Source organism: Coregonus clupeaformis, chromosome 6, assembly GCF_020615455.1.
Source record: "Coregonus clupeaformis isolate EN_2021a chromosome 6, ASM2061545v1, whole genome shotgun sequence".
Lineage (NCBI taxonomy): Eukaryota > Metazoa > Chordata > Actinopteri > Salmoniformes > Salmonidae > Coregonus > Coregonus clupeaformis.
Genome location: NC_059197.1, coordinates 27498492 through 27520918, shown reverse-complemented (window position 1 = coordinate 27520918; position 22427 = coordinate 27498492). Strand labels below are relative to the sequence as shown.

At 41.9% G+C, this 22427-nt stretch overlaps 1 protein-coding gene across 1 annotated transcript in view; it reads right to left on the bottom strand.

Annotated features, from left to right (window-relative positions):
- Positions 1-8771: 8771 nt before the first annotated feature.
- Positions 8772-22427, bottom strand: part of snx19b (sorting nexin 19b) — a 38423-nt gene continuing 24767 nt past the window's right edge. Inside the window, exons 10-12 of the mRNA XM_041877795.1 lie at positions 12795-12979; positions 10652-10739; positions 8772-9786 (exon numbers count right to left, since the gene is read on the bottom strand). Of these exons, the coding sequence (XP_041733729.1) occupies positions 9663-9786; positions 10652-10739; positions 12795-12979 (397 nt within the window). The 3' untranslated portion in view covers positions 8772-9662. The remainder of the gene's footprint in view (positions 9787-10651; positions 10740-12794; positions 12980-22427) is intronic.

Genomic DNA, 22427 nt, shown 5'->3' with positions numbered 1-22427 from the left:
ATAGCTTCTGTATATGTTTAAGGGGGCAAGCCAAGACTTAATGGTTCAGAAAACTGCCCTCTTAATCACAGTTCCAGACCACAACTATTGTATATAGCCTAGTCAGACAAAATGATTCCCCTTTTATAATCTCCACTTCACCCAGCTGTTACGTAAGCATTCATTCTAATCAAAGCTGTCACTGAAATGTTCACGAGAGTAGAGGGAGAGGGGAAAACTGTGGAAACGCGATATAGATCAGTTGATGTGGATCCCAGGCACTTCGTGGAAACAATGACAGAGAAAATCTATCTAAACATTTGCCCTTGGTTGGATGGAAGATTTTCATGATAAACAAACCTAGAACGTAAGTGCCTGTTTAGGAAACATTTAGCTAATCTCCATGTTCGATAATAAACGCAGTGATGACGATGATGGTCTTGGGTGAAGCTGGAGATGTGGAGAGTTGGGGGTAGTCATCACCATTGTTATTATGGGCTCTCTCTCTCTCACAGAGTGATGGGCAGAGAGAGCTGCAGGGTCTCTAAGGGGCCTCTCTGACTGCCAGCATTACAGCATGTCCCTAGACGCGGCTGCTTGGTCTACCCCTGCCATGAAAAACAATACACTGGTTCACAGGTTATCAATAAAAAAGGGGGGTTTGGATTTGACGATTGTGTTTAGTATGTGTACTTTGAGAAAAGATCATTCATGAATGAAATAATTGGCTGACTTGTTATATTGGGCACTCCAAAGGAGGTACCTAAAAGACCATGTGACAATGACCCTGTTCATGATCAGGTTTGAATATAGATTTTAAGAGTAAATCGTTCTGTTATTGCCGTGGAATTATACTTCATGGTCATATAATGCCATTCTGCAAAAAACAGTTTGGTATTATACAAGCAAGCACAGAACAATCGGTTCCAAGGGTCTGTTCTGATTTTAATTATGGAAGGTCTACAGGTTTCATCCATTTTCCTTATTGCCATTGGAAGATAACCATTTTGTCTTCAGGGCACAGTGGGGAACTTGGCAAGGCGCTTCGGCAGATTTTTCTTTCTTTTTTCACACTGATCCATAAGAAGAGAATTTGGATTGTTCGATTTTTGGTTTCAAATGAATATGCAAACTTCAACTCTCCTTCTCACAGTGGGCCAGAAAGCTGTGTGTGTGTGTGTGCGTGTTTGCGTTTGTGTGACTGTGTGCATGCATGCGTGTGCACGTGTTTGTTACAGCTATCATTTCATAAGAGATCACTGGAGAACATGATATGAGGGTTGAGGCAGCGAGACACACACCCTAGAGTGCTTGTTTCTTTAGATTAATCAATAAATATATTGCTCTAGCCACTATTATCCTAACAGTGCGTGCAACGCTCACCCACTGTAGTATAATATTACATTGGGCTTTTAGACCAGAGTAGGCCATAAACATCAGAATGTACCACTCCTTTGGAGACAGCAACTCTGTACCAAAATATTTGGCTCTCATTGGTTGGCGGTTGCATGCATTTGGTTTTGTAACTACAACAAGGGACCAATGCTAAGAAGACCAGGGTCATGTTAAGTAGGCTGAAACTGGGAGGGACTACCTGGACTGAATAGCGTCTGCTAAATAAAAGACCTGTAAGCTGCTAATTTTCTATTTCCGTTGCGAAACTTTTAAAAATGGTTTCAGATGCACGTCCTAATGTACACAGACCAGATTTGCATGTTCTAGTTCAATGTTCCTTGATAACACGTAAACGTAAAATAGTAGTGCTATGGCAAAGCAGGCCCGGCACAGAATACCATTGTCCTCCAGTCAACAGGTGCTGCTCCTTGACTCACCATACGGCTTTGGTTAAAGACGGCGTCATCAGGATCAGGGCATGGACACCTGCAGACAGTGTTTTAACTATTTTTATCTCTTCACACCTTTGTTTATTTATCGTGTAGCCTCTCGTTTGGTCAACACAGAGAAACAAAGGCCAAACAGAGCTCTCAGGTCCAGAGGCGATGACTGTGTTTGATGTTGCAGCGCTGGGCGATTGCCAAAAGAAGACGGATTTCCTATGTTCTATTCATGAACACATTCTGTCCCTTCTTAATGGGGCCATGCTGGCTATACGTTGTAAACGATCAAATCAAAAGAAACTTCTGGGCCTTAGCCTCAATGACCTCACTGTTATGGTCTGGATAAAATGTGTTTGCATTCATGTTAAATGTTGATAACACTTTAGCTAACGCTAAGAAATAGAATGCATTGTGATATACACTACCGGTCAAATGTTTTAGAACACCTACTCATTCATGGGTTTTTCTTAGTGTTAAACAAATCAAAATATATTTTATATTTGAGATTCTTCAAATAGCCACCCTTTGCCTTGATGACAGCTTTGCACACTCTTGGCATTCTCTCAACCAGCTTAACCTGGAATGCTTTTCCAACAGTCTTGAAGGAGTTCCCACATATGCTGAGCACTTGTTGGCTGCTTTTCCTTCACTCTGCGGTCCGACTCATCCCAAACCATCTCAATTTGGTTGAGGTCGGGGGATTGTGGAGGCCAGGTCATCTGATGCATCACTCCATCACTCTCCTTGGTAAAATAGCCCTTACACAGCCTGGAGGTGTGTTGGGTCATTGTCCTGTTGAAAAAACTAATGATAGTCCCACTAAGCCCAAACCAGATGGGATGGCGTATTGCTGCAGAATGCTATGGTGCTGGTTAAGTGTGCCTTGAATTCTAAATAAATCACAGACAGTGTCACCAGCAAAGCACCCCCACACCATCACACCTTCTCCTCCATGCTTTACGGTGGGAAATACACATGCAGAGATCATCCGTTCACCCACACCGCGTCTCACAAAGACACAGCAGTTGGAACCAAAAATCTCCAATTTGGACTCCAAATTTCCACCAGTCTAATGTCCATTGCTCGTCTTTCTTGGCACAAGCAAGTCTCTTCTTATTATTGGTGACCTTTAGTAGGGGTTTCTTTGCAGCAATTCGACCATGAAGGCCTGATTCACACAATCTCCTCTGAACAGTTGATGTTGAGATGTGTCTGTTACTTGAACACTGTGAAGCATTTATTTGGGCTGCAATTTCTGAGGCTGGTAACTCTAATGAACTTATCCTCTGCTGCAGAGGTAACTCTGGGTCTTCCATTCCTGTAGCAGTCCTCATGAGAGCCAGTTTCATCATAGCGCTTGATGGTTTTTGCGACTGCACTTGAAGAAAGTTCTTGAAATTTTCCGTATTGACTGACCTTCATGTCTTAAAGTAATAATGGACTGTCGTTTCTCTTTGGTTATTTGAGCTGTTCTTGCCACAATATGGACTTGGTCTTTTACCAAATAGGGCTACAATGAGGGAAAAAAGTATTTGATCCCCTGCTGATTTTGTACGTTTGCCCACTGACAAAGAAATTATCAGTCTATAATTTTAATGGTAGGTTTATTTGAACAGTGAGAGACAGAATAACAACACAAAAATCCAGAAAGACGCATGTAAAAAATGTTATAAATTGATTTGCATTTTAATGAGAGAAATAGGTATTTGACCCCCTCTCAATCAGAAAGATTTCTGGCTCCCAGGTCTCTTTTATACAGGTAACGAGCTGAGATTAGTAGCACACTCTTAAAGGGAGTGCTCCTAATCTCAGCTTGTTACCTGTATAAAAGACACCTGTCCACAGAAGCAATCAATCAATCAGATTCCAAACTCTCCACCATGGCCAAGACCAAAGAGCTCTCCAAGGATGTCAGGGACAAGATTGTAGACCTACACAAGGCTGGAATGGGCTACAAGACCATCGCCAAGCAGCTTGGTGAGAAGGTGACAACAGTTGGTGCGATTATTCGCAAATGGAAGAAACACAAAATAACTGTCTCCCTCGGCCTGGGGCTCCATGCAATATCTCACCTCGTGGAGTTACAATGATCATGAGAACGGTGAGGAATCAGCCCAGAACTACACGGGAGGACCTTGTCAATGATCTCAAGGCAGCTGGGACCATAGTCACCAAGAAAACAATTGGTAACACACTACGCCGTGAAGGACTGAAATCCTGCAGTGCCCGCAAGGTCCCCCTGCTCAAGAAAGCACATATACAGGGCCGTCTGAAGTTTGCCAATCAACATCTGAATGATTCAGAGGAGAACTGGGTGAAAGTGTTGTGGTCAAATGAGACCAAAATCGATCTCTTTGGCATCAACTCAACTCGCCGTGTTTGGAGGAGTAGGAATGCTACCTATGACCACAAGAACACCATCCCCACCGTCAAACATGGAGGTGGAAACATTATGCTTTGGTGGTGTTTTTCTGCTAAGGGGACACGACAACTTCACTGCATCAAAGGGACTATGGACGGGGCCATGTACCGTAAAATCTTGGGTGAGAACCTCCTTCCCTCAGCCAGGGCATTGAAAATGGTTCGTGAATGGGTATTCCAGCATGACAATGACCCAAAACACACGGCCAAGGCAACAAAGGAGTGGCTCAAGAAGAAGCACATTAAGGTCCTGGAGTGGCCTAGCCAGTCTCCAGTCCTTAATCCCATAGAAAATCTGTGGAGGGAGCTGAAGGTTCGAGTTGCCAAACGTCAGCCTCGAAACCTTAATGACTTGGAGAAGATCTGCAAAGAGGAGTGGAAAAAAATCCCTCCTGTGATGTGTGCAAACCTGGTGGCCAACTACAAGACACGTCTGACCTCTGTGATTGCCAACAAGGGTTTTGCCACCAAGTACTAATACTTATTTCCCTCATTAAAATGCAAATCAATTTATAACAATTTTGACATGCGTTTTTCTGGATTTTTTTGTTGTTATTCTGTCTCTCACTGTTCAAATAAACCTACCATTAAAATTATAGACTGATCATGCCTTTGTCAGTGGGTAAACATACAAAATCAGCAGGGGATCAAATACTTTTTTCCCTCACTGTATCTTCTGTATACCACCCCTACATTGTCACAACACAACTGATTGGCTCAAACGCATTAAGAAGGAAAGAAATTCCACAAATGTACTTTTAAAAAGGTCACCTGTTAATTGAAATGCATTCCAGGTGACTACCTCATGAAGCTGGTTGAGAGAATGCCAAGAGTGTGCAAAGCTGTCATCAAGGCAAAGTGTGGCTATTTGAATAATCTCAAATATAAAATATATTTTGATTTGTTTAACACGTTTTTGGTTACTACATGATTCCATATGTGTTATTTCATAGTTTTGATGTCTTCACTATTATTCTACAATGTAGAAAATAGTAAAAATAAAGAAAAATCCTTGGATGAGTAGGTGTTCTAAAACCTTTGACCGGTAGTGTAGTTCAAGTGTACTAAACATGCGTGACCACCTTACAACAAATGATGTACACTAATCAACTTTTGGTCATTTTATTGGTTTTGGAAATTATCAACACCAGCAAATGTAAAACCTTGTGATGGAGTCCAGTTATACCACACTGACAGGGTTACAAAGAGTCACATTCAAAGCATGAATATGTACAATGCCACACTCAAAAAGCCTTCACCCAAAGTCTGACACTGGTGTAAACTGAATTGGGATTGTAATGTCAAATCAGACATGTAATTAAGTGATAAATGGTATTTTCTCAATTCCTAGATCCCTCCCCTCTGACCTTCTCCTCCAATGTGTATTGAGGAGGCAAGGAGAGAGGACAAGATGAATCAAGGAAAGACAATTGAGAAAGAGCTGAGATGTTGACAAAGGGGAAGTTAGGGAGAAATGGCGAGACTTCATGAAATAGTAGCTAGTAGCCATTGCGTGCAGAACCCTTCTGACGAGAAACCAAACAAATAACAAACAATACCACTTCTGTAAGTTAGTTAATCACTGATAACTTGTTTTTATCATGGGGGTAAACATATTATAATGGCACCATCCAGAGTACATAATATCATTTGACACAAACATTTTTTTTCAGTACTCAAACAACTTGCAACAAAAGCCACATAACAAACTTTCACAGATTCACAATGTGTTCCATGTGAAAACAGCACTCACAATTTTGTCAAATTAGTTACGTGTTGAACATGAACATTTCATGTGACGTGATACATTTGAGGACAGGACAATGGTCTTGCAGAATGCAAGCTACCCCTAATGTTCATCAAAAAGGATTAAACGGGAATAGAGGTAACAGCTAGGAATGTGTTCAGGAGAGAATAAACATTACAGAACACAACATTCAGCACAACATCAGAACCCACCTTGCCACTGGGGTTTGCTACTACTTTGTGACACTATCTACAAAAGGCATGTCCACAGACTACATAGTAAAGACAGACGAGACCTCTTCCAGCCATGTTTAAGGCAATTTAAAAGCATTTCCTACAGGTATTCATTTCATTCTCTTCAGTACCACTGGTATCCCTGTCATTCTTTTTGATCAATATACATTTTCACAGAAAGCATCATTACAATCGAACAAATAAGTTAGACACAATCAAATAAATAAATCACGTAACAAGAATACAGAAATAAAGAATGACTGAGATATTATCTTCTTTTAAGACAAAGATGAGAGTGCAACAGATTGTTTTGGACACATTGGACCTCTGACATCAGATTTATGCTACTATACTGCCTGCATGAGCTTTACCTGGCATCAGACCTACTGTACACATTTAAAGGCATTAATAAGCATCAGTAAGAGTGTCAAACATGGTGAACATCTTGTGTCATGCAATGCAAATGTTGAGAAGTCTTTGTGGCAGTTTCACAGACATAAGTTACGCATAGTTGGGTGACTGCACACCAGCATGGCCTGAAAATATTTGGGGCATCTCAGATTGTTCTGGCAATTCTCACATAAAAACTTAATTGGGAGGAAGGATGTTTCACATGCTTTTTTGAGAAAATCATGATGAAAGTGGCCATTTTAGGCCCTTTTTAGACCTACCTATACATGCCTCCTGACCTTATGATCCGTGAACCGCACATGGTACAGTCATCTTGGTGTCATTATACTCCTTATAGTGTGCTCTGAAATATGGAGTATGGCTATATTCTGAAATATAATTGTTCACATTAATTGATTCAACATGAACTATATTATTATTAATATCTCAAAAGTACCCTTTTCGATTTAGCTTATTTTTTGACATATTGTTTGGAACAACATAATCTTCAAACACATCACATTTCCAGAGTGGGCTCTCTGCTACTTTCAAAGAAATTATAAATGCTATACATCGAAATGTACATTATAGGTCATTAACCAAATTATACCTCTCCTGTAGGATTGCACATTCAGCAAATCACCAGCAGTGATTCACTGTTTTGGTGGTGCTCATAAAATGTATCATAACTTTAAAAAGTAGCAGAGAGACCACTGAAAATGGTATGTACAGTCGTGGTCAAAAGTTTTTCAATTTGCATATACTCCAGAATGTTATGAAGAGTGATCAGATGAATTGCAATTAATTGCAAAGTCCCTCTTTGCCATGAAAATGAACTTAATCCCAAAAAAACATTTCCACTGCATTTCAGCCCTGCCACAAAAGGACCAGCTGACATCATGTCAGTGATTCTCTCGTTAACACAGGTGAGAGTGTTGACGAGGACAAGGCTGGAGATCACTCTGTCATGCTGATTGAGTTAGAATAACAGACTATAAGCTTTAAAAGGAGGGTGGTGCTTGAAATCATTGTTCTTCCTCTGTTAACCATGGTTATCTGCAAGGAAACACGTGCCGCCATCATTGCTTTGCACAAAAAGGGCTTCACAGGTAAGGATATTGCTGCTAGTAAGATTGTACCTAAATCAACCATTCATCAAGAACTTCAAGGAGAGAGGTTCAATTGTTGTGAAGAAGGCTCCAGGGCGCCCAAGAAAGTCCAGCAAGCGCCAGGACCGTCTCCTAAAGTTGATTCAGCTGCGGGATCAGGGCACCACCAGTGCAGAGCTTGTTCAGGAATGGCAGCAGGTAGGTGTGAGTGCATCTGCACACACAGTGAGGCGAAGACTTTTGGAGGATGGCCTGGTGTCAAGAAGGGCAGTGAGGAAGCCACTTCTCTCCAGGAAAAACATCAGGGACAGACTGATATTCTGCAAAAGGTACAGGGATTGGACTGCTGAGGACTGGGGTAAAGTCATTTTCTCTGATGAATCCCCTTTCCGATTGTTTGGGGCATCCGGAAAAAAGCTTGTCCGGAGAAGACAAGGTGAGCGCTACCATGTCCTGTGTCATGCTAACAGTAAAGCATCCTGAGACCATTCATGTGTGGGGTTGCTTCTCAGCCAAGGGAGTGGACTCACTCACAATTTTGCCTAAGAACACAGCCATGAATAAAGAATGGTACCAACACATCCTCCGAGAGCAACTTCTCCCAACCATCCAAGAACAGTTTGGTGACGAACAATGCCTTTTCCAGCATGATGGAGCACCTTGCCATAAGGCAAAAGTGATAACTAAGTGGCTCGGGGAACAAAACATCAACATTTTGGGTCCATGGCCAGGAAACTCCCCAGACCTTAATCCCATTGAGAACTTGTGGTCAATCCTCAAGAGGCGGGTGGACAAACAAAAACCCACAAATTCGGACAAACTTCAAGCATTGATTATGCAAGAATGGGCTGCCGTCAGTCAGGATGTGGCCCAGAAGTTAATTGACAGCATGCCAGGGTGGATTGCAGAGGTCTTGAAAAAGAAGGGTCAACACTGCAAATATTGACTCTTTGCATAAACTTAATGTAATTGTCAATAAAAGCCTTTGACACTTATGGAATGCTTGTAATTATACTTCAGTATACCATAGTAACATCTGACAAAAATATCTAAAAACACTGAAGCAGCAAACTTTGTGAAGACCAATACTTGTGTCATTCTCAAAACTTTTGACCACGACTGTACTTGTAGAGTATATTATTTAAAACAACCATGTCAGGCCCGTGGGAAAAGTGGCTATCAAGCGCTTCAAAGTGCAGTGGCCTTCATCATACAAGTTCAAAACATGTGAGTGACCACTTTAACAGAAACGTATCAGTGGACCATATCAGTACGAGCCAGGCCTCAGGAGGAAGGAAGTACAGTATTAATGCAACACAACAGATGTGGAGCTTGGTGTAGAGCCAAAGGAATAGGGGTATATAATGGGGAACACAAAGGCAAGTCATCCCGAAAGGGCAAAGCACGACACAGTAAGCCTAAAGTGGGGAAAAATCTAAATTGGACTTCTCCAAACCACTAGCGATTCTAGTAAACTTCTAGCTCCAACAGGATACAGAAAGACCACGAAGGATAACGTTGGTGTGAAGTCCATCTGAAATGAGTTTGGTCCAAAGCTGGAGGTTTTAGGAAGCAGGAAAAAGGGTGGATTTGGGAAGTTTGGGAAGGCGGCTTTTCCCACACGTACAGATCTGGTGTGTTGGGCTTTTGGGGATCAGAGAGGTATTCTGATCAAACAGAAAACAGGTGTTGGATAATCAAAGCTGCTCCGGATGTGTGGCCGATGTTTGAGACCCACAAACGTCATGGACTAAATCGGAGACAGACCCGGATGACCTCGGGTCCAAAATTTCAGCGTTAAAGGTGGGGACACATGAATAATGGAATTGATTCAGATGCGCTAGGCTGGACTTTCATCAAGGGCTATTCACTGACACAGTTGATTAAACATGTGTGTGCGTGCGTGTGTGTATGTGTGTGTACCGCAGTATCTCTCCCACGGCTTTCATGGTGGTAGTTTCTCTGCATTTTTGGACAGACTTTGCAGCAGGGTTTTCTGAAAGTCCTCCTCAGATGTTTCGGGGACGAGGAACTCGAGGAGAAGGTCCCAGATACAGTAGACCAGGTGTCTGTACCGGGTAAGAGTCACAGGTTAAAGGTCAGGGGTCTTCCAGAAATCTGCTGTCCAACATTTCCTCTCTCCAAAAGTATACACCATTTCATTCTGGCAAGTTACAGGTGGATATTTTAAGTTTGTTTAAAATGTTGAAAACGTCGTCATTTGTGGCTAGCGAGTTTTACAGTGGGCCAAATCACAACCTAATATTTCTGCAATTCTGTTGCAATTTCCCCCATTTACATCAAGGCATGATTTTGGCGAAAGCATACAGGCCAAGAGGACCATAAGGGCCAAAACCTAAGCTCCTACAAGGTTCAACGAGCCAAATTACTTCAGCAATGGAATCCTTACAAATGGCTGTGTTCTTCGTTCCAGTGATGTAAATTCATGAAACAACTCTCTTAATTCTAACAGCATGTTTCAAACACTACAGGGACTTAGTTGAGTCGTAAATATATTATACTGTACCTTGCGCACACACACCTTATTTGAACATTTCAATAAGAAGATGAATTGTGATACATGCCACTATAATCAAAACTGATGTATCTTAAGAACAAAGGGCTGGCAATGTATAAATCATCAGCTTGACCCACTGGAAACGTGTCTGGAAAGAGGTATATCATATCAAACACGCTATAAAGCTTGGCTGATGCCCACTGATTCACAACCAGCTCATCACTTAGCTTTAGAACCCTTTATCAATACCTCATGTCATGTTCCTTCATAATCTATTGCAAGACCATGATGTCAGGCTCTTTAAATCACGGCCATACAGACAGGCAAGTGACGTAGTGTACATTACTTTGTTTTGTGTGTGTGTGTGTGTGTGTGTGTGTGTGTGTGTGTGTGTGTGTGTGTGTGTGGGTGGTCACCTGTTTATGTAAGGGTCCTGCAGAGATTCCAGTGCAGTCTGCCAGCTTAGTTGGTATTTGTCAGAGCCCAGCATATCTGAGAGCAGATCTGTAAACACAGAAGAGTACAAATATAGGACCGTGAGGTCGCACAGGACTCCACAGGGAAAAACTAAAAACATAGCTAGTTGGATATAGTAAGACCAGCAGTCCCTGAAATGGCTTCTTATAAATATCAATAGTTAGTTTACATGATTGAATTTACATTAAATGCCATTGTATTGCACATAAGCAATAATACTACTGTAATACAAATGAATTGTATGTTTGCAGAGCTCGATAGGAATGAGTGTGTATGGGCCAGGAGTTTTTCCTGATCATGTGCTGTACTGGACTCCAGACCAAAGTTATAACCTAGTTCCTTTTTCATGGTCAGGTCACAAGGTCAGGATAAACTCCTGGGTCATGTTTATTAGTAAAGTTCATAAAAAAATAAAAAATAATAATTGCAACGGAAAAACAAAAATGAGCGTTTCTCAAATTATGATGTGTACTATATTATATGGATCACAAAAAAATACAACTTTTACATTACAGTGTAGTTTACCAATAAAATGGTCTGACGGGGATGTGGACATACTCGGTATACATATCCCGAAAGAAATGTCCTTTTACCCTTTATTTAGATTAAAACCTCTCACTTTCGGTTATTTGAAAACGAAATAATCTCCAAAATATTCTTATTTTTAAAACAAGCCATAGAAAGTTGTTTGCAATTTTAGTTTAATCCACCATAAAAGACAGAACAAATAATACATCAAATAGTGGTTAAACTCAAATATACAAATTGATTAAAAAAAAAAAGTATAATCTTTGTAAATGATATCATAAATAGGACTGGTGGTGTTGTCACACATGCAGCTAACAAAAATATATGGAAATGTCTGCTCTACCCCAAATTACAACTAACTAATTGCAGCATTACCGCAAAAATGGAAGAGGCAAGTGGAAGGGGGAAAAAGTAAGAAACTTGTCTGTCGGCCCTGAATTAAAGACCAAAATTGGTTAAAGAAAATTGTGATAAATAAACAAATTTACCAGTTTAATTTAAGTTCCAAAAAATTGACAGCTGTGCCATGTAGATTGCAAAATAGTTGGGAAGAGAATTTCGATGTACCGATTCCATGGCACATGGTTTATGAACTGATACGCAAAACGACGCCTGATTCAAAACCTTGAATTTTTCAATTAAAATTATTATACAAAATTCTTGCAACCAATAGAATGTTATATATATATGGGGGATACAACATTCCCAGTTCTGCAGATTTTGCTGCAAAGAGACAGTCATTAGATCATTTATTTTGGTACTGTCCATATGTAGCTTGTTTTTGGTCACATGTCCAAGAATGGCTGAAGAATTGCAACATTTACCTGGAGCTAACGCTGCAGATAGCAATAATTGGTGATTTGAAAAGTCATAGTCAATCGACCAATAATATAATAGTACTTTTAGCAAAAATATATATATTTAATTTACAATCTGTAGAAACTATGAGAATAGGAAGGTTCAGAACTTTTGTGAAGCATCACAGCGCAGTTGAAAAATATATGGCAAATATAAATCCAATATGGATGATGTTAAGAGATAGATGGGAGGAGTTGAATGGAGCTGAGGGGTGGGACTAATAACAACAAGATAACAAATGTAAAATATTCTGTGTCTGTAAAATGTATATAGGTTCAGAACTTTTGTGAAACAGGACAATAAAAAATATATGGCAAATAGAAATTTAAAAAAAATATATATATATCTACTACTGTAATATTATTGCACATAAGCAATAATACTACTGTAATACAAATGAATTGTATGTTTGCAGAGCTCGATAGGAATTAGTGTGTATGGGCCAGGAGTTTTTCCTGATCATGTGCTGTACTGGACTCCAGACCAAAGTTATAACCTAGTTCCTTTTTCATGGTCAGGTCACAAGGACAGGATAAAGTCCTGGGTCACGTTGATTAGTAAAGTTCATTACAAAAATAAAATTAAATAATAATAATTGGAACGGAAAAACAAAAATCCCTCTGGTTTCAGTCCATTTTCCTCCATTTGGTGCCTAATGAACACGAGCCTGCCTCTTCATTATTAGTGATCCCTTACCTGGCAGTAGTTTCATGAGGCAGTGCAGGGACTGCTGCTTGGTGTCCTCCTTCTGTTGGTGGCTGCGCTCCGGGCGGGGCAGGGCTGGTAGGCTGCCCCCCGGCCACACCGCATCCTGCAGCACCCGCAGGTAGATCACCCAGTACTGGGTACAGGTCAGGTTAGCAACGCTCACGTCAAGCCACCTGCAAGTGACAGACAACACACACACACATCAGGGATGTGATCAGGAAAACATACTGTATAGAAAATCAGTAAAGATATAGGACATTCGGAAAGTATTCAAACCCCTTGACTTTTTCCACATTTTCTTACGTTACAGCCTTAATCTAATATGGATTAAATCGTTTTTTTTCTTCATCAATCTATACACAAAACCCCATAATGACAAAGCAAAAACAGGTTTTTAGAAATTTTAGCAAATCAAAATATCACATTTACATTATTAGTATTCAGACCCTTTACTCAGTTCTTTGTTGAAGCACCTTTGGCAGCGATTACAGCCTCTTCTTGGGTATGACGCTACAAGCTTGCACACCAATATTTGGGGAGTTTCTTCCATTCTTCTCTGCAGATCCTCTCAAGCTCTGTCAGGTTGGATGGGGAGCGTCGCTGCACAGCTATTTTCAGGTCACTCCAGAGATGTTCGATCGGGTTCAAGTCCGGGCTCTGGCTGGGCCACTCAAGGACATTCAGAGACTTGTCCCGAAGCCACTCCTGCGTTGTCTTGGCTGTGTGCTTAGGGTCGTTGTCCTGTTGGAAGGTGATCCTTCGCCCCAGTCAGAGGTCCTGAGTGCTCTGGAGCGGGTTTTCATCAAGGATCTCGCTGTACTTTGCTCCGTTCATCTTTCCCTCGATCCTGACTAGTCTACCAGTCCCTGCCGTTGAAAAACATCCCCACAGTATGATGCTGCCACCACCATGCTTCACCATAGCGATGGTGCCAGGTTTCCTCCAGACGTGACGCTTGGCATTCCGGCCAAAGAGTTCAATCTTGGTTTCATCAGACCAGAGAATCTTGTTACTCATAATAATATAATAATAATATAATATGCCATTTAGCAGACGGTTTTATCCAAAGCGACTTACAGTCATGCGTGCATCATTTTTTTTTTGGTGTATGGGTGGTCCCGGGGATCGAACCCACTACCTTGGCGTTACAAGCGCCGTGCATGGTCCATGGTCTGAGAGTCCTTTAGGTGCCTTTTGGCAAACTCCAAGGGGATTGTCATATGCCTTTTACTGAGGGGTGGCTTCCATCTGGCCACTCTACCATAAAGGCCTGATTGGTGCAGTGCTGCAGAGATGGTTGTCCTTCTGGAAGGTTCTCCCATCTCCACAGAGGAACTCTGGAGCTCTGTCAGAGTGACCATCGGGTTCTTGGTCACCTCCTTGACCAAGGCCCTTCTCCCCCAATTGCTCAGTTTGGCCGGGCGGCCAGCTCTAGGTGCTCTGAGATGCACTGTCAACGGCGGGACCTTATATAGACAGGTGTGTGCCTTTCCAAATTATGTCCAATCAATTGAATTTACCACAGTTGGACTCCAATCAAGTTGTAGAAACATCTCAAGGATGATCAATGGAAACAGGAGCACTTGAGCTACATTCTGAGTCTCATAGCAAAGGGTCTGAATACTTATGTAAATTTGTAATAAATGTACAAACATTTCTAAAAACCTGTTTTCACTTTGTCATTATGGGGTATTCTGTGTAGATTGATGAGGGGAAAAAAGAATTTAATCCATTTTAGAATAAGGCTGTAACGTAACAAAATGTGGAAAAGGGGAAGGGGCCTGAATATTTTCCGAAGGCACTGTAGATCCGTAAAGATAGGAGGTCAGTGTGGGGGTAGGGTAAATGTTAATGAATAGAGGATGATGGCAGAGAAGCAGATACTCCTGATGAATCAGGGAATATCACATCAGTAAAATGATCAGGACAACATAGAAAGTTTCACTGAGTATGAATAGAGGATGATGGCAGAAAAGTAGGAATTCCTGATGTATCAGCAAAAAGCAGCACATCCCTGCACGGTATTCAACGGATATGTGAGAGGCTATTTCATCCCAAAATGCAACCCTCCCTGTCTGGCATTCCAGGTAGGCTCAACCAAATGCTCAGCGTATTTGGAAGATTTAAAATACTAGGCTTGGTTTGTGCAGCATGTGTCAAACCAGCGAGCGCACGTGAGGTTGCATTGACATTCATCCAGACTGAGAATCTATAGCATTGACAAGCCAAGATGTACCTGTGGATTTAATTTACGTGGCGAAATACCACCTGAAAGTACAGATTAAGGCACAGTTCCTTTAGTTTAAACATCAATTTACTTCTGACAAGGCAAACCGTCCACTTCTAAATGAAGGATTTGTGTATGGCGAGGAGGACATTTTACTCCCAACAAGAGTAAAACCTGTTTGGCAAACAATACATTGAAGAGACAGTATGACACACACACACACACACACACACACACACACACACATAAACAACAGGGTCCACGCCACACTGACTTACAGCATGTAGGCACAGAATGCAACAACCCGCCATCCACATAATGTGCAGAGGTGTTTTGAGCACAAGGTAATGGCCATACAACATTCCAATAGCCTTATAGAAATACAGTAGATGGTATTAATCAACTAAACAAAAGCAGTCCAAAGAACGTGCCATGCCTGTAAAATGATTGGTTTGTTTACAGTCATACACACAGGGAGAGAAGATTTGCTGTTGGTCTCTTGAGTAGGGCTTAAGCAAACAGTGAACACAAAAGTAGTTTGTATCCAGACTGTATTCAATTGGATGAGAGACTTGATCAAAATCAATTAATAACACTCTGCAGATGTTACATAATACTGTAAAATGCTACAAAAATATGTTCTAAATAATGTCCTTCAAGGCCAAATCCCTTAATTTAGTTATTTAATTACAGGTTTTTTCGGCCCGTGTTGCCACACACTATTGAGGGACATGGACGGTTCTGGGAAAACGTGGATCTCGTAGCTTTTTTTTTTCCACTATCTTACACCCTCTCATTGTTAGTATGTTTCATAACAGCGAGTCTGGCTTCCCAAGCCAATACATGATGACATCCTGACATTTGTGTGGAACCATGATGTGGGACTGTGAGATAATGTTACTATTAAGCCTATGAAGGATTGCCTGCTAAGAACCTCTGGCAAGATTGATGTGAGCAATTATTATCGTTGCACATATGTTGTATGCCTTGGAGGGAGAGAGAAGATAAGTGAATAGGAAAAATACGTTCCAATGAGTGAACTTCGGAGTTCAACTAACAAATAACAATGACTAGGAGTTCTAATGAGAAAATACAACTTATGTAACACAAGTAATATGGATTCCGTACTAAAATGTGTTGCACATTGAGCTCAATACTTGCTTGACTGAAGAAACTGTCATGTCTCACAGAGCAGCTATTAATTCTGGGAAGTCGACCTTGGCATTTGTTTGCCACGGATCTCCTATTCTTCATGCCTCTGAAGTTTACTCTGCTGTTTTATTTTAGCCCCCTCATTAAAACCTCAGAAGGTGGACAATGATGAGTGTCCATTCAACGCCACATCCTGACCGGAGACAAGCGCATTAGCCTAAATCATAGTCGCTTACAACAACAGAACAGCGGAGACGAGTCTAAAACACAAACACGTGGGCACGAGCTGCCCAGGCCAAACATACTTTCTTTCAGACAAACATTAAAAAAGTGCTTTCTTTTTTCCCTCATTTGGGAAAATCTTTGGACTTTGCGGCAGATCCTGCTGAAAGCATTGGGAACCTGCCATGTCTCCCCCGTCTACAATGTCCTGGGAGGGCTGGTCTGGTCTGGTCTGGTCTGACATGCATGCGGTCGTGGTTTATGTCTTGGGGAAGCAGCAGTCACTCCAGCTCCTCCTACCCTGTCACTGGGGAGGTTTATAGCAGCCCGACTGCACTATTTCATCAGGAAACCTGGAGGCCCTGGAAACACTCCCAGCAGGGCCTTGCGCTCTTTGACACGCTGTGATGTCTTTCACAGTCAGCGTCAGAGTAAGTCATGTTCACGTTGAAATATCCTCGCCCTGACTTGGTGCACCTGGTGAAGGTCTCCTACCATGAGTAACGATGCAGGGAAACCAACCTAAGAAGTAAGCCTACACAGTGGGCGATGTTGTCTCTGGAAAAGATCATGCATCTTGCCATTTCGTGAATTCCCACCACCACATACTCTCTAAATATGTTATACAATACAGTACATATTACAGTATCATTGATGAAAATGATGCAACACAAAGTGCAATAGCTAACCAGCCACTCAACGTTAGCATCGGTGGATGGAATGCAGGCCTCTTGGGATAACAAGAAGAAAAAAGCTGCACTGGTCCAGACAAACCATTTAAGGGCTGACGTTGGACCACAGCTAATGTAAGGTGATGGAACTAAAAAGCAAGTTGTTTGGAATCAACAGTAGTAAAAAAAAAATCCTAGTGGTCCTCTGTAGCTCAACTGGTAGAGCACGGCGCTTGTAACGCCAAGGTAGTGGGTTCGATCCCCGGGACCATCCATACACAAAAATGTATGCACGCATGACTGTAAGTCGCTTTGGATAAAAGCGTCTGCTAAATGGCATATTATTATTATTATTACTACTGGCCCGGTGGGCAGTTTATGAAGTGCAGCCCATTTTTACTGGCAGCGACTTTGACAGGGACACGCAGCATTAGCAGAGAATACATTTCTCCACCTCTGGAAGAATGGAAAAAAAGGGTTACTACGCTCTCCCCGTAGCCAGCCATGTTTAAACAACCCTGTTTCAAATTCTAATAGGTGCCTTGATTTCTTCTGACACTGCAAAAACATCAACGTGATAACTATATTCCATTTGGAAAAGTGCCTAATTGACATGTGAAATGAGCTCGGAAAAAGTGACACAGCCCACGACGTGGTGTTGTTCGGGTGGGCAATGGAAAGGGGAGTCCACACGCCTCATTTGGAGGAGTGAGAAAGACAGTTAATTCATTGTCTGTGACAGACAGAGACAGACCCTGATGCACATGCTTGGAGGAACCCCTTAATATCACCAGATTTGGAGCATATTGGCTCTGCTAGTTCATTTTCATTGCTTCTCACTGGAACCCTTGGTGAAACTCCTTAGCTGCTTCTAAGTGAGATGATAGCTGAAGAAGCAGTAGACCACTCTCACCTTCATTTAATACCTTGATACACACAGGGTTAATGAAAAAAATGAATGGAAAAGCATCTTCTTGCTGACATAGACCAGGGGTGTCAAACTCATTCCATGGAGCGCCTAGTGTCTGCGTGTTTTTGGTTTTTCCTTTCAATTAAGACATGGACAACCAGGTGAGGGGATTTCTTTACTAATTAGTGACCTTAATTCATCCATCAAGTACAAGGGAGGAGAAAAAACCTACAGACACAGAGCCCTCCGTGGAATGAGTTCGACACGTGATGTAGACGATTATCAAAATGGACTTCAGGATTCAGAAGTCCATCATGAAGAATGCACTATAACACTTGAGAATGAAGAACCTGTGCTTTATTGTTAGGTTTATCCTGCCATGGCTGTGGGTTCCGAGCCTGTCAAACCAGTTTAAAACATGAGGCCTGTCTGTGTTCAGGCTTTAACACTCATTCCATGTGATCTGTGTAAAACCATTTGGTGCCAATAACATAAACTGTAGCTGTTATTCTAAAACCTTGGGTGAAAATAACACAAGGACTTGGGACTCGGTAGCCAATAGTGAAAACGATCAACAATAATGTGGAGGAAGACATGAAAGTGTTTTTACGGAGCTCAAACAAATGGGGAAAATAAAACGACTACTTTCTCTAACGTCGGACTCCAGCACAGCTGAATTAGCAGACATTGCGTACTAATTAAAAAATTGCTGTTGGATTAAATACCCCATCCAAATCCTGCATCACACTTCAGTTTAAATTACGACAACACTTAATCGGCTCGATGACCTAAGCAATATCTGATACATTTCCACTTCACTCAAGACTCAAAATTGCATTGAGTTAATTACCAGAATCAAAACATCCAACAAAAGTCAGAATGATGGATTTTAAGCATGGCCTGAGTGCAGGTGTTAGTGAATGCAGATGTACTGTGTAAGTGCACAGGGCAATTTAGCAAAAAAGGCCATCGTCCATCCATCCAACTGCTAGTTGAATTCCCACAATGGTGGTGCCAAACAGAGCAAGACAACCTGCCTAGGCTGCCAAAGAGCTGAATTCCATCAATCTATTTAGCTAGCAAAATAATCAAACTGGGAATGGAGGTCTGCAGCCAGCCTTTAAACAACTCATTACATGTTAACAGACTGTTACACAAACCCAGAGGCACACTGGACTGAGACAAAGTGTTCCTCCTCAGTGCAACGTGCCTGCTTTAGCTCACAGTAATAACTTGCATCAACAATACTAAAGCCGATGTCATACACAACAAGAGCAATTTTCTCCTCAACCACCTAAACCAAGGTCCAGGGAAAGATTCCAAGGGACTTAAAGGGATACTTAAGGATTTTGGCAACAAGGCCCTTTATCTACTTCCCCAGAGTCAGATGAACTCGTAGATACCATTTTTATGTCTCTGCGTGCAGTTTGAAGGAAGTTGCTAACTAGCGTTAGTACAATGACTGGAAGTCCAAGGGTATCTGCTAGCATGTTAGTAAATACGCTTAGACTTCCAGTCATTGCGCTAACGCTAGTTAGCATTGGCTCACAAAACTACCTCTAACTTCCTTTATACTGGACACAGACATAAAAATAGTATCCACAAGTTCATCTGACTGTGGGGAAGTTCCAAAATCCCGAAGTACCCCTTTAATGGAGGACTCGTTTGCTTGTAAAAAACGAAACAACACAACCACACGGATGTAATAACAACACAACCACACGGATGTAATAAAGAGTGGAAGACAAACAAATAACCACGTATTTATGGTACGTCGGTTATACGAGAGTGCCGTCTTTATCCGCCGGCTACATCCCCAAAGTGGCTCCAGATGGGCTGTGCTGCAAACTCTGCCTTATAATGAATGAACATGGCCTTCAGCTACAGACCAACAACACTGGCTGGAGAGGGGGACAGCTGGGGATTACTTCTGACCACAACAACAAAATGAATGCTACTCCTCAGTCCAAAGACAATAGAAAATGGTATGGCTAGGCCACCGCTAACTGCCAATCACCTGAAACACAATGCCATTCTCCATGTATCAGGGTGCTAATTACACATCCACAAAACGTCTAATTGGAGCTTTAACGATAAGCAAAAATAAACAACTTAGGACCTTGAGATAGGATATAATTTGCGTGACACCTTCCTTCCTCAACACCGGTAAAACCACCTCTACTTCAGTCAAAGGCGCTGCGACTGCATCCGAACCCTGATAACATCTCTGCACATCGATGTGAAGCCAAGAAATGGTGTACTCTGGGTCTCAATTAGTCTCGGCCCTCAAGGCCAAGTGCTACATCAGAGGTTTGTGTAAAGTACGAGAGGAGAAATCTCAGGCATAATCAAAGCCAAGCCAGAGTTTACATCTCCGAGAACATTGGGCAGATGGCCTGTGAGCAATAAGGCGCATCACCAAGGGGCTCTTGAGAGGTCTGTCTCTGTCTGACGAGTCCTGGTGGATGTGGATGTCTGCTAGAGGAAACTCCTTAACTGTCTGTGTCCAGAAAACCTCGGGGGGCACAGCTAAGGCTGACAGTTGTATAAAAAAATGGGTCCTCTTCACTTGAGAGCTCACAGGGAAGAGCACATATTTTTTCTTATCTTGACTGTCCATAAATTGGAAAGGACTTACGGGAAGTCTGCCGCTGAATGACTAATGTTAATTACAGGCCCAGCAGAACCTCATAAGGGATAGAGGTTGGGGGGCTGACAAATAATGACACAGCAGATTGGGGGCTATTCAGTGGCAATGCTGGGGCCTGTGGCGCCATTATGAAGTGTCTTTAGCACTGCAGGCATACAATAGACACACACTACTGGGCTAACTGCGGCTCCCACAAAAAGGGGCTATTTTATGAATCTCCTCTGGATCCGACAATGCCTTGTAGGGAGACTCATGACTTAAAAACCAGGGGTGGATATTGTGTGTGAAGTTCTGTGAACACGTGTGGCTGCACATAGGCATGCCAGCACAAAGTGTGATCATCAGAGTGAGACTGATAGCTTGGTGAACACCTCAAATAACCCCTACTGACCTCAACAGAACACACTATGCTGTGCTTCTATGTAGGCCTATTAGGCAAGCTTTACAAATTGCGTTCAATCCGAATTTTGTAGTAGAGACATGGAGAGAATGTAATTAAAACTCACACAAAGCAATCCAAAATCCCTTAACAATCTTCCTCTGTTCTTTGCACACAAGTGGTCAAGAGAGGTTAGAAGACTAAATTAACAAGAAAAAGATGGTAGAACAACATGTTAATAAAGATTCAGCCTTTGTGAAATATTTTCATTACAGAACCATAGATTATCAAGGGTTAACTATCAATTGATAGCTCAAGCTATTAAAATATAGTTATCTTGTTGCCAGAGAGTTATTTTAAGTTTCTTAAATTCATTATAATGGCAGTCTCCTCTGTAATTGTTCATGGAACGCACTTCCAGTGTTGATATTATAGCACACAGTGCATGTTAAAAATAACCACATACCAGACTTGAGCTGTGTTTACCGTAACCACCTCCAAGAGTGGGAAGCCATTTGGATGGGACAAAATAAGCAGTCGGTCAAATTGGTCAATGTTGTTGTAATTAAGTGTTATTAACAGCCCCACTCAATGCAGCTGACTTCCTGGTAAGAACAGAGGAGTGTGATCATCTCGGTTGCATTTCTCTTCAAATAGATCCATCTCCACTGTGGTCTTTATTCTGACAACCTTATATGGTGTCTGGTGTCCTAATCCTTCTGGAATGCCTGTGTATGTGAGGAGAACGCTGCATCAGAGTGCTAGTGTAGCTCAGTTGGCCTCCTGTAGCTCAGTTGGTAGAGCATGGCGCTTGCAACGCCAGGGTTGTGGGTTCGATTCCCACGGGGGGCCAGTATGAAAAATGTATGCACTCACTAACTATGTGTCACGCCCTGACTCAGGCGACTCGTATATGTTGAGTCAGGGTGTGTATATTCTTTGTTATGTAGTATTTTCTATGTGGGATCTAGTATGTTTAGTACTATGTTGGCCGGTGTGGTTCCCAATCAGAGGCAGCTGTCGCTCGTTGTCTCTGATTGGGGCCCATACTTAGGCAGCCTATTGGCACTATTGAGTTGTGTGTGCTACCTTGGACTTCACGTTTCGTTTGTTTATTGTTTTGTCGTGTGTTTATTCAGTTTAAATAAACATGTACGCATATCACGCTGCGCCTTGGTCTGACCCGTCATTGAACGAACGTGACACTATAAGTCGCTCTGGATAAGAGTGTCTGCTAAATGACTAAAATGTAAATGTAAAATGTAGTGCTTACCAGACCTGGGTTCAAATAGTATTTGAAATATTTGAAATAAGTTGAGTGTTTGCTTGAGCCTGCCTGGAATATGCCATATGGGTGGGGTTTGCACTCTCAGGACTATTTCATTGGTCCCATTCCGCCAGGAGAGCTCA